The 13,391-nt window shown below is 41.4% G+C and overlaps 1 protein-coding gene across 1 annotated transcript in view; it reads left to right on the forward strand.

The window, feature by feature from the left end:
* Positions 1 to 13,391, forward strand: part of ADAM23 (ADAM metallopeptidase domain 23) — a 199,153-nt gene that overhangs the window by 45,534 nt on the left and 140,228 nt on the right. Inside the window, exon 4 of the mRNA XM_010861278.1 lies at positions 4,653 to 4,729. Coding sequence (XP_010859580.1) covers positions 4,653 to 4,729 — 77 coding nt within the window. The remainder of the gene's footprint in view (positions 1 to 4,652; positions 4,730 to 13,391) is intronic.

A 13,391-nucleotide genomic window follows, 5' to 3' on the forward strand; every position in this document is an offset into this window, starting at 1 on the left:
AGTCCCTTGGACTGCAAGGAGATCCAACCAGTCCATTCTGAAGGAGATCAGCCCTGGGATTTCTTTGGAAGGAATGATGCTAAAGCTGAAACTCCAGTACTTTGGCCACCTCATGCGAAGAGTTGACTGATTGGAAAAGACTCTGATGCTGGGAGGGATTGAGGTCAGGAGGAGAAGGGGACGACAGAAGATGAGATGGCTGGATGGCATCACTGACTCAATGGACGTGAGTCTGAGTGAAGTCCGGGAGTTGGTGATGGACAGGGAGGCCTGGTGTGCTGGGATTCATGGGGTCGCAAAGAGTTGGACATGACTGAGCGACTGAACTGAAATGAGGCTAATTACAATATTGTATTGGTTGGTACAGATATTTTAGATGAATATACTAATTCCATTTGCTATCTATGCAACAAAGATGAATGTTTAAGGAAATCTTAAGTCATATTATAGGAAAATTGACTCCCTCTCAGCATTAAAGTGAATTCAGATGTTAAAAGTCTTTCTGATAAAGGTAACAAAATAAAAATTTTTTTCCTATGGAGAAACAGGGATGTTTTTGATGTCGTCGTACTAATTGTTTCAGTTGTTGTGAAGAGGAGTCTGTCAGTATGTTTGAGTCCTAGTGTTGGTATTGACGATGATGATGATGGCATATGCCAGACACTGTGCTGAGTAGGTGTGGGGACATTTAAAGCAAAGCTCTCTGTCTGGGCCACATGTACATGTGTATATGTGAGCAGACGTGTCACTGAGCATTCACACAAAGCTCCAGAGCCCACCTTTTCAGATTCATTGTTTGACGTTTCCCCCAAAAGCCATTTTCCTATAGGCAATTTCATTAAAATTTTTTTTAAGTTTGTTTTCCACATTAATTTTTTACTCTATTTTTATATTTGTGTCTCCCCCAGGCCCTGTTATCTTTTCTTCTCCTGGCAGGTGGATTCTTTTTATTTTTTTCATCTATAGCATTTCATTTTATTTTTATTGTTGTTGTTTAGTTGCTCTGTTGTGTTCTTACTCTTTGCAACCCCGTGGACTGCAGCAGTCAGGCTTCCCTGCCCTTCACTATTTCCTGGAGCTTGCTCAAACTCATGTCCGTTGAGTCAATGATGCCGTTCAACCATCTTGTCCTCTGTCGCCCCTTTCTCCTCCTTCCTTCAATCTTTCCCAGCATCAGGGTCTTTTCCAATGAGTCAGCTACTCACATAGAATGTATGCAAATATAGGTACTTTAAACAACTTTTTATTTTGTATTGATTAACGAACAATGTTGTGATAGTTTCAGATGAACAGCGAAGGGACGCAGCCATACGTATACATGTATCCATTCTCCCCCAGACTCCCCTCCCGTCCAGGCTGCCACATAACACTGGGCAGAGTTCCATGTGCTAGATACTGTAGGTCCTCTGGCAGGTGGATTCTTACTCACTTTTAAAAACTTTGTTCAAACTGCACCTTGTCACTGATGCCCTGGTCCCTGTGGCCCCTTAGACACGTGGAGGTTGACAGCCCTGCCTGCTTCTCTGGCAGATGCTGCTTTCTTGAGCCTGGGCTGTGTCCCAGCCATCTTTCTACATAGGGTGGGACTCAACACCTGTGTGTGGAAGGACTAAATGAAATAAACCAAGGAAAATCCCAGTATTAATATTATTTGCCAGGTTTTTCATTAAATTCTGTGAAACTTAAACTTGCCACATTGACTCGTATAACTTTACTTAACAATAATCAAATTGTCTGACTCTCAATAATTTCTTCGAAATGGAGTAAGCAGTTACAGAGGAGCCTAGTGGGCTACCATCCACGGGGTTGAAAGAGTAGGACACGACTGAGCAACTAACACACACGCCCACACACAAGCAGTTATTACCTGGCTACATTATTTTGCAGCAGAGTTTTCTTGGGGTTGGTACTTGTCTCAGTGCTTATTTGCTGTGAAATGAGTCTTTTGCTGGGTCACTATCAGGTTCTTTAGATTAGTTACAGAAATACAGAGATTTATCTAAGTTTGAATTATAAGCACTTTTCCTTGAAATACTCATTTGGAAGTTTTGCTCCATTTGTTTTGATGTCATAATTTACGTGTAGTTTTTTTTTCTTCAGTACTAAAACAGTTATTTATTTTTGGTGGTGCTGGTCTTTATTGCTGCGTGCAGACTTTCTCTAGTTGCAGTGAGCTAGGGTGACTCTTGCTTGTGGTGCACACGGGCTTCTTATTGCAGCGGCTTCAGTGGTTGTGGTGCCTAGGCTTAAGTGCTCTGCCGCGTGTGGAATCTCCTCGGACCAGGGATTGAACTCATGTCCCCTGCGTTGGCAGGCAGATTCTTATCCATTGTACCACCAGGGAAGTCCCTATGTGTAGTTTTTGTTTTATGTATAGAAGGCAATGGCACCCCACTCCAGTACTCTTGCCTGGAAAATCCCACGGATAGAGGAGCCTGGTAGGCTGTAGTCCATGGGGTCGCTAAGAGTCGGACACGACTGAGCAACTTGATTTTCACTTTTCACTTTCATGCATTGGAGAAGGAAATGGCAACCCACTCCAGTGTTCTTGCCTAGAGAATCCCAGGGACGGGGGAGCCTGGTGGGCTGCCGTCTCTGGGGTCGCACAGAGTCAGACACGACTGAAGTGACTTAGCAGCAGCAGCAGCATTCTCTTTTCACCACAGTATGTTCTTATTTATAAAGATGCTCAAACAAGTACATTTAGCAGCTCTTTTAAGCCAGAGTGCCTTTAATGAACTCTTGTCTACTATTTAATATTCTTAAGAGAATGTATGCCTGAGGGACGTATCTTATTCCCAGGAAAAAAGCTGTTTTCTTAAGCTTTTGGGACCCAGAGATGAAAAATTTTCCCCTATACAAATTATTCATCAAGTAAAAATTTTCATGCAAAAATTAGTGCTTCAAGACAGAATGAATTTAGATGAAAGACTTTGTGATAGTTATATTAGGTGAACAGAGGTTTTGCTGCAGATGACAGAGACCACACCTGGCAAGACAGAAGTTTCTCTCTCAAGGAGTTGTCTGAATACAGGAAGCTCAGATCAAGGATAATGACCCTGTTCTACATGGTTATTTGGGGTCTGACATGATATCCCATGGTATTAGGGATTGAGGCACCTTCTCTCTCATTGTTCTGTATTTAAAATTTAATATGTTAATTTCCTCTTAATTTTATTTGCTGATTATTGAGTGACTATCAGATCAGCAGTTATGCTTGGCAAGACGTTGAAGTCATGGTGTACTTATAGTATTTTATGGATTTGGCATGGCAAAATAGTCCTGATTATAAATATTTGATTAGTTAATTGAAAGTTCATTTATTTTGGGGAAGGATGGTTAATGTACAGATGTTTGCAAGACCCCTGTGATATCAGTTGTGAAGCAAACCGTCCAGAATGGAAAGTGATCATCCATCACTGTGGAGGGAGGGCACAGTGCTCCTGAAGCCTCAAGTTCATTCCCAGCAGCTGTGTGTGAAGAAGGCTTACTGGAAAGTAATGTCATTGGTCTGCCCTTGAAGGAAGAGTAGGATTTTGATAATGGGAAGTGGAGGAGGAAGGCAAGAGGAACAAGCAGTGGCTTGAGGAGAGTGGGAGTGAAAAGTGTCTGGTTGCTATGCATGTAACACTTCATAGATGACACCCACTGTGCCTTAAGAATGAAGTCTGGAGGAAGGGTGTTTGTGAGCAAGGGGTTGAGGGGTATGTTACATTTATCTTTGTTCTTTTTTTTCTGACAGGGTGACAAAGGAGAGTTTTTTCTTGGATAATACTTTAACAGAACTTCATTGATTTGTTGATTTATATTATTCAAGATGCTTCTGTGAGCTATTCTAATCTTTAGGACCATAGCCCGCCAGGCTCCTCTTTCCATGGGATTCTCCAGGCAAGAATACTGGAGTGGGTTGTCGTGCCCTTCTCCAGGGGATCTTCCTGATCCAGGGATTGAACCCAAATCTATTATGTTTCCTGCATTGGCAGGTGGGTTCTTCACCACCAGCACCAGCTGGGAAGCCCCTTTAATACCTAGAACATATGACTCATGTTGAGATGAGATTATCTTTACATTTTGGGTTAAATCACAAAGAGGACAGTATTTGTAAATGTGTGACTTTCAAAGGGGAACAGAGACTCTCAGTATCCACAGAGGGCCTGGTTTGATGTGCTTTCTGAAGTGGAAAGGTTTTTTTACCGGGACATTCTGCTGATAATTCATTTAGAGAAAGTTCCAATTCCTGATGAAGAGCAGAACGCTGACATGAGTTTTGACTTAGGTGTGCAGAAAGAATTGGTTAGCTTTGTGCACAAAATAGGCTGAAATTAAGCTTTAATTAGTCAGACTTTTGCATAATTCATCACAGTCACTTTGAAAGTTCAGTTGAATCTGCTCTTAATTTTTATCAAGATGGACTCCTTTTTAAAGGACTTTTATTAGTTTCTTGCTGAACAGATATTTAGGCCTTCCAGGTAAAACCATGATGATACCCCTGTTCTCTTTTTAAAGAAATAAATTATTATATAGGGATCCATTAAGATACGAATCAGTCCATAAAATATTCTTCTTATTAAATATCATTCTTTATATCAATATAATCAGCTTTAAAGATATGAAAGTAAACTAAGTTTCTTTCTGTCTTTTTGAAACCATAGGCTGTCCATCTGGCCCAGGCAAGCTTCCAGATTGAAGCCTTTGGCTCCAAATTCATTCTTGACCTCACACTGAACAAGTAAGTATTTAGTTATGATCTTGTCAAGAAATAATTGCAATAAAACACTACTTCATGATAGTTTTGTCAAAATAATATCTGTTGTTGAAGCAACTGATATTTTTTAGCTAATTATATGTCATATAGCACCTAAAGAAAAATATAAAGCCCGAAGTTAATTATTTTCTTTTGCTGAAAGAAGAGACATTTAATGTATTAAAAAATCTCAAATGGAGTACTTAAATGTGATTTTAAATGGAATAAATATTTGAAGTGATGCTAGCTAATTAAGTGCTAACTATAATCTTTACTATATATATATATATAGCAAGCATGATAAATTACTGACTCAAGTATAATTGGACTTCAGTCTAGAAATTCCACTTTACCTTTCAGTATGCAATTCACATGACTTCTGTATGAAGAGTAAAGAAAATGATGACTTGCAAATAGTACCTATTTTGAGAAGGTTCTTTGCTTCCTAATTTGCTCTAATACACTTTCTTAGACATTTTGATCCTGATGAGGATTTACCCGATTTTCCTCTGAGCATGTGTTTATGTTGATATTTAAATGCTATTTCCCAAGTTGGAACCAGTTGCACAGATGTCTTTGTACAAAGCATGAACAAGAGCTGTTGCCTTAAGCAGGACTCTTCAGTCTCTGATTGAGCCAGCAACGAATATTTCTTGGGTGAAGGAGCATTCTTGCATGGTTTTCTGTAGTTTGAGAAGCTCCAGTCAGTATCTTAAACTCTCATCAGTATTTTGACTAAGACTGCATTTTTGCCAGAAAGATACCATGTAATGCTATCAGACACTGTAATGTAGGTGACCACAGTTCAATATCTGAGAAATTACAAAAGACTCTGAAGAACAACTATTAAATTTCTTGTGTGCCAAATTCTGAGAGCTCTGCAGAAAAAAAAAATGCAGAGTCAGCTTGGGTACTCCTTACTCAAGTGTAATTGCAGCTTTAAGTCAGGATGAATCAGCAGAACTCAGAATTTCTTGTGTTACAGATATTGCAGGTTTTCGTCTTTGAGTCTGCTGAGTATTAGTTGAGTTCCTTTTCACCATGCTGGGTAAGCACTGTGCCTGCCTGAGAGATTTGTCTTGCCAATACTTAGACTATTTTGAGTAACAAGATATAGCTAATTTTAGTTTGTTTAGATTTTCTGTTCCTTTAACTCTTACGGCAACGGATGCTGTCATATCAGACTGTGCCTTGTTGATAGCAGCCAACATTGCTATGTGGTTGAACACTAAAACATCCTGGCCATAGCACAGCATCCCAGATGACTGAGAAAGGATCATATGGGGATGTCCAGGGTACTTAGAGGTCTGTAGACACATCCAAAAATTATTTACCACTAATATTTAATATGCACAGGAATCAAGTTGAGCACCTACTGTGAGCAGCCCTTGCATTACTTGGGAGAGGCCAATAGATATAATTTTACAGGATATGAAATTCATTGTGCTGGTGATAATGACCCAGCAATCCATGTTGGTTGGAATGCTATGGAGGCACTGAAGAGTGGAAGCTCTTTAGGCTAGAAGAGTGTGGAAAAGCATCTTGGGAAAGGTGATGCTTGAGCTAAATCTTGGAAGGCAAGTGCTCGTGAGGAAGAGAAGTGTTAGGGATGGATTGGAGAGTGAGAAAATGGAGAACTGTGTTCTAGGTAGAGCAGACAGTGTATGCTATGGAGGCAGGGCCATGCAGCAGTGTGGCAAGTTAAATTTTGTTGAATTTCTTGGTAAATTACAAGAGTGACGCAGAGGGAGATAAGTCAGGAGAGGTAGACCCAGGGACAGCTCAGCTCCTGGAAGACCTTGTATGTCATGCTTAAGTACTTGGCTATTATAGCCTAGACTGTGAAAAATGAAGTAAGGGGAATAAACACAAGTTCTATTCTCAAGAAATGCTAAAAGGCATGGAGAGGGAATGCTTTTAAGAAATCTTTGATTGATAAAATCATTAGGATAGCTTTGATGTGGGTGACAAGGCAGAAAAAAGACTTAAAGTTAACTGGCACCTTGATTGCATAACTGGGTAGAAGATGGTATTGAGCTGAAACGGGCAGCACAAGGAACAAACAGGTTAAATGGTGAAGAGAAAAGAATGGGAAATCAGGGTAGACATCACTGATTTGAGGGCTCTGGGACATGTCTGTGTGGTAGTTGGGTAGAGCAGTCTGAAGTACAGGGAAGAGATGGAGGCGCAGGCTTAGCTTCCTAAGCTTTAGTTTCCTGTTTAAGCTGTATGTTGCTATAAGGACTCACTGAGATAATGTGTGGTACTTATACATGTCTGCTAATTGGAAAGACATGCTTAATGCTGTGGACTGAACTCCCCCTAAAATTTCTATGTTGAAACCTTAACCTGAAACATGACTGTATTTAGAGACAGAGCCTCTAAGGAGGTAATTAAGGTTGAATAAGGTCATATGGTGGAGCCTTGATCTAATAAGGTTAATGTTATTATAAGATAGACACCAGAGAGCTTGCTGTCTCTCTCTCTCTACCACGTGAGGACACAGCAAGAAGGCAGTCGTCTTTAAGCCAAGAAGAGAGCCCTCACCAGGAATTGAATCAGCCAGAATGTTGTTCTTGGAAAGTCTGCAGAAGTGTGAGAAATAGATCTCTAGTTGTTTAAAGCACGCACTTTGTGGTATCTTATAATGGCAGCCTGAATTGATTAACACATTCAATATATATTTGTATTTATGCTTAATTATTATTGCCACAGCAAGGCAGTCATGGGGCTGGGTGTTGGGGAATTTAGGGTTGAAAAAGAGAATCAGTGACCTCATGGAACTTATGATCTAATAAGAAAAGCACAATAAGTCTTTGCTTTGTTTTCTGTCAGTACTTTTTTTTCTCATTTTTGTACATGAGGGTAGTATACTCTGTCATCTTTACCTTGCTGAAAGTTAGACTGAAGGAAAACTTGACAATTTGACAGGCCAAGGTTGATATGCATTCAAGGTAATGAGCACCGAGAATTCAGACAACATACTTTTGTTGAGTTAAAAACCTATTTGCAATACATTTGGTCCTTCTCCAGCTGCTTACCCGAAATCCATTAAAAAGCATGACAAGACTTGTAAGTCATTGGCTGTTTGGATATTTAACTTTCCATTTGATTGTGTCTGATGTGGCTGCTGAAACCTTCAGCATGCTCTCATGTTTATTGTAAAGTGAAATCTGTGCAGTCCTTCTGGCCTTTGCCTGGCACAGAGATGGAAGAAATCTCAGGATGTCTCAGGTGCAATAAGACAGCAGTTTGTTCCTGAGAGAACACTATCCAATGAGAGAATAAGGGGGTCTTACAAGTCTGTCCTGTACATTTGTCTTGAACAATAAGGAAAGCTCCAATTGGGTGAAATCTATGTGAGACATCAATATTGGATGGTGGTAGCTTAAAACTGAGGAGTGGACCTAAAGCAGCTTGGAGAGTAAGGACTTTGCTTCATGGGATCTAAGTGAACTGACAAAAACAACTCTGATTTTGGATGAAAGGCAGAATGCTAAAAGCTGTATCATTATTGTCAAACAGGTACCAAACTATAATAATTATGTATGTGTAGTTATCAGCTATCTGTGGTTTGCTTTCCACACTGCAGTGTGAGCAGAGTTCTGTCGTGAATGGGTCACTCTAAGGGAAGTGCCGGGGAAGGTTGTGGATGAACAACTTGTGTGGTCTTTGGTCTCTTCTTTTTTTTAATTAATTAATTTATTTTAATTGGAGGCTGATTACTTTACAATATTGTAGTGGTTTTTGCCATACATTGACATGAATCAGCCATGGGTGTACATGTGTTCCCCATCTTGGACCCCCCTTCCCACCTCACTCCCCATCCCATCCCTCAGGGTCATCCTGGTGCACCAGCCCTGAGCACCCTGTCTCATGCATTGAACCTGGGCTGGTGATCTGTTTCACATATGATAATATACATGTTTCAATGCTATTCCCTCAAATCATCCCACCCTCGCCTTCTCCCACAGAGTCCAAAAGATTGTTCTTTACATCTGTGTCTCTTTTGCTGTCTCACATATAGGGTCATCGTTGCCATCTTTCTAAATTCCATATATATGCATTAGTATACTGTATTGGTGTTTTTCTTTCTGGCTTACTTCACTCTGTATAATAGGCTCCAGTTTCATCCACCTCATTAGAACTGATTCAAATGCATTCTTTTAATGTCTGAGTAATATTCAATTGTGTATATGTACCACAACTTTCTTATCCATTTGTCTGCCGATGGACATCTAGGTTGCTTCCATGTCCTGGCCATTGTAAACAGTGCTGCGATGAACCTTGGGGTACATGTGTCTCTTTCAGTTCTGGTTTCCTCAGTGTGTATGCCCAGCAGTGGGATTCCTGGGTCATATGGCAGTTCTATTTCCAGTTTTTTAAGGAATCTCCACACTGTTCTCCATAGTGGCTGTACTGGTTTGCATTCCCCCCAACAATGTAAGAGGGTTCCCTTTTCTCCACACCCTCTCCAGCATTTATTGTTTGTAGACTTTTTGAAAGCAGCCATTCTGACTGGCGTGAGATGGTACCTCATTGTGGTTTTGGTTTGCATTTCTCTGATGATGAGTGAGGTTAAGCATCTTTTCATGTGCTTGTTAGCCATCTGTATGGAAGACACCCTTCTTTATTGCTCCATTTCCCTGGGAGGTTAATGGCTTTGTTCTGATGTAGGGGGAATCAGGGGTATTTGATTTAAGGTGAATATCTAGAAAATGTTGATTTAAAGAAGTACATGCACACAGTGGTTTGCTTATGAAAAGTAGTTCATGCAATGGTTTTAAAAGAAGAGGGGCTTCCCTGGTGGCTCAGAGGTGAATAATCTGCCTGCCAGTGCAAGAGACACAGGTTTGATCCCTGGTTTGGAAAGATCCGACGTGCTGCAGAGCAACTAAGCCTGTGCACCACAGCTATTGAGCCTGTGCTCCAGACCCCAGGAACTGTGACTACTGAGCCCATATGCCACAACTACTGGAGCCTGTGCACCCTTGAGTCTGTGCAACAAGAGAAGCCACTGCAATGAGAAGCCGGAACACCGTGAGAGAGTTGCTGCCCCCTGCTTGACGCAGCTAGAGAAAAGCCTGTGCAGCAGTGAAGACCTAGCACAGCCAAAAATAGAGGAAAACAAACAAGCAAACAAAATCACAAAAATAATATAGAAAAGAAAGAAGGAAACAGCTACACTGATGTAGTTTCAGCTAGATTAAATAAAAACCCTGGCTTTCATGCCAATTAATATGATTAATTTATTCTTTGTTCAGCCAGCAAAGTTTATTGAGCATCTGGTTTGCCTTAAGATACGGTGCTGAGCAACAACCCAGGGGTTTCAGGACTATGTAAAAGAATTCCTCCTCTCTAAGAGCTGACAGAGAATAAAATATATACAAATTGTATTAAATATGATAGGAAGTGACTTGGGAGGCCTTAGTGCTGGAAGGTCTTATGGGGAAGATGAGATTTAATACTTGTCTTAAGGATGCTATCTTGGGTTTGCTTCCCTTGGTAGCAGATCCTGAGGCAAGATTTCCAGAAAATACCTTTAAGGAGTTAGGGAGTGAGATGTGGATGGGGTGGGAGCTTTAAAAGAGAGATTTCTCATGTGCCCAACCAGGGCTCATTCCCACTGAGGAAATCCTGGGAGTCCTTGGGTTCATTCTCGAGAATATGCCAGAATATTATCCAACTGAAGATGGAGGAAACTGGAGTTTTGTCCACTGACTGCAGTCTGTTGTTGGTTAAGGGGTGTTTCTGGGAGTGGCACCTCTTCAGTATGTTGCTCTTGCCTCCTGTGAGGTAGAAAAAAGCCAAGAGTCTTAGGTATTTCTAGTCACCTGCCTTCAGCGTGTTGAGGTGCCTGCTGAAGGCATGTGGGCACGGGATGTCAGGGTCCGCTACAGAAAGATGTGGGAGGGAGAAAGGTACATTCCACATGGGAAAGTAGCAGAGCAAAGGTTTGGGAGCAGGAAAGCATCAAACCCCTGGTGAGAGTGAAAACCAGTGAGCCCCTTCTCTTGAAGAAGCTTGAACCACCCATTGGTGGATGGAAGGCAAGCTGCCCACCCTGAGTCACTGGATTCAGAGGGGGATTTTCAGTCTTGTTCTGTTGCGTGTTTTTTCAGCTCTTCACGTTTGGAGATTTGAACTCAAAGTTGGGTTTATAAGACGAAACATGTGGAGAAGAATAGGCCTCCTGCCCCATTTTCCTTTTGTGAATGAATCAGAGAAGGAGTTCAGAACTGTGGCTGCAGAAGACTGAGGCAAATTTGCCTTCACTGCAGCCCAGGGCCGGCCATCCTGGCTTCCATCCAGGCTTTCATCTTGGCTTCTGAGTTGGCTTGACTCTTCTTTTTTTAATAACAGAAAAATAAAAATAAAACATTTTTATTTATTTTTAATTGAAGGATAATTGCCTTACAATATTGTGTTGATTTCTGCCAAACACCAACATATATCAGAAAAAATTTTATTTAGGAAAGAAACCTAAGAAAAATATTAACTAGAAGTACAAGATAGTAAGATTAAATACTGTAAATAACCAAATTTTACACACACAGATTCTGTTTCTCTCCATATATATGTATGTATGTATGTGTGTATGGTCAGTTGGGTCCAACTCTTTGCAACCCCATGGACTGTATGTAGCCCACCATGCTCCTCTGTCCATGGAATTTTCCAGGCAAGAATACTGGAGTGGGTTGCCTTTTTCTTCTCCAGGAGATCTTTCCCAACCCAGTAGGCTTGACTCTTGACCTAGGTTAGCTGGTCATGTGAAAGTGAAAGTGAAGTTGCTCAGTCGTGTCCAACTCTTTGTGACCCCATGGACTGTAGCCTACCAGGCTCCTCTGTCCATGGGATTTTCCAGGCAATAGTACTGGAGTGGATTGCCATTTCCTTCTCCAGGGATCTTCCCGACCCAGGGATCGAACCCGGGTCTCCCGCATTGTAGACAGGCGCTTTACCGTCTGAGCCACCATGTAGAGCTCAGTGCTAACCCCTGCCCCACCCCTCTTCTCTCCTGCTCTCCATCCTTTAGTCTCACTGCTGGAATTCCTCTCACACATCTGGGCGAGCGAAGGCACTGGCTTTTCGGAATTCAGGCCTTTGGTCTCAGACTTGTGCTGAGGCTGCCAGCTCAGGCATGTTTTCTGGGTTTGAGTCCAGAAGAGCTAGAAATGATGAGTAACGTGGCTGTCCATCTCAGGATTCTGTTTCTTTAAGATGCTTCTAACTCATAGGCTGAATGCTGCATTTCCTAGTTTCCAGAGTCTGTAGAAGGAAGGTTTTCAACTGCAGTCGTAATAGTAATAGAACCTCTGCTAAGCCCTTTACTCATTTCATCTAATTTAAGTCCTGTGTGATCATTTCCAGCCTGAGACCTCGTGACATTCAGTTATGTGCTGGTGTTCAGTCTGTACTGTCTGTCTGGAGTCTTCTTCTATTGCTGCTTTGATCACTGGACTGTCAGTTTACAAGGGAGCTGGGCATAATTCTAGTGATTGCTCATCTCTTCACATTAAGTGAGACAAAACAATTTAGCTATTTTAGTCAATTATTTCATTTTATTTATTTGTTTTAAAATTTTCGCCTGCACAGGGTCTTCATTGCTTTGCGTAGGCTTTTTCTAGTTGCTGCAAGCGGGGGCTACACTTGGTTGTGGTGCCTGAGCTTCTCACTGTGGTGGCTTCTCTTATTGCGGTGCATGGGCTCTCAGGTGCACGAGCTTAGCTGCTCCGTGGCATATGAAATATTCCCATACCAGGGATCGAACCTGTGTCCCCTGCATTAGCAGGCGGACTGTGCCACCAGGGAAGTCCTATTTTTATCAATTTTTAATGATATAAAGAAAATACAGGAGACCACGGTTTGATCCCTGGGTCCAGAAGATCCTCTGGAGAAGGGAACGTCAATCCACTCCAGTAATCTTGCCTGGACAATCCCATGGACAGAGAAGCCTGGCAGGCTATAGTCCTTGGCGTCAAAAAGAGTTGGACATGACTAAGCAACTAATCCACAAAGAAAATGCAGAAGAAGGCCCAGTGAGGTGGATGAAACTGGAGACTATTATACAGAGTGAAATAAGTCAGAAAGAAAAACACCAATTCAGTATATTAACACATATATATGGAATTTAGAAAGATGGTAACGATGGCCCTATATGCGAGACAGCAAAATAGACACAGGTATAAAGAACAGACTTTTGGACTCTGTGGGAGAAGGCAAGGGTGGGATGATTTGAGGGACTAGCATTGAAACATGTATATTGCCATATGTGAAACAGATGACCAGTCCAAGTTTGATGCATGAAACAGGGCACTCAAAGCCGGTGCACTGGGACAACCCAGAGGGATGGGATGGGGCGGGAGGTGGGAGGGGGGTTTGGGATGGGGGACACATGTACACCCATGGCTGATTCATGTCAGTGTATGGCAAAACCCACTACAATATTGTGAACTAATTAGCCTGCAATTAAAATAAATAAATTAATTAAAAAAATAAAATTATCCTGTTTTTTAAAAAAAATTTATTAGTAACATTGATTTGTAACATTATATAAGTTGCATATGGACCACATTATATTTCTACTCATATATGCACTATAGCATGGTCACCACCCAAAATTTAGTTGCCATTGGTCACAGTACAG

This window comes from Bison bison, unplaced genomic scaffold (genome assembly GCF_000754665.1).
Source record: "Bison bison bison isolate TAMUID 2011002044 unplaced genomic scaffold, Bison_UMD1.0 scf7180017864471, whole genome shotgun sequence".
Lineage (NCBI taxonomy): Eukaryota > Metazoa > Chordata > Mammalia > Artiodactyla > Bovidae > Bison > Bison bison.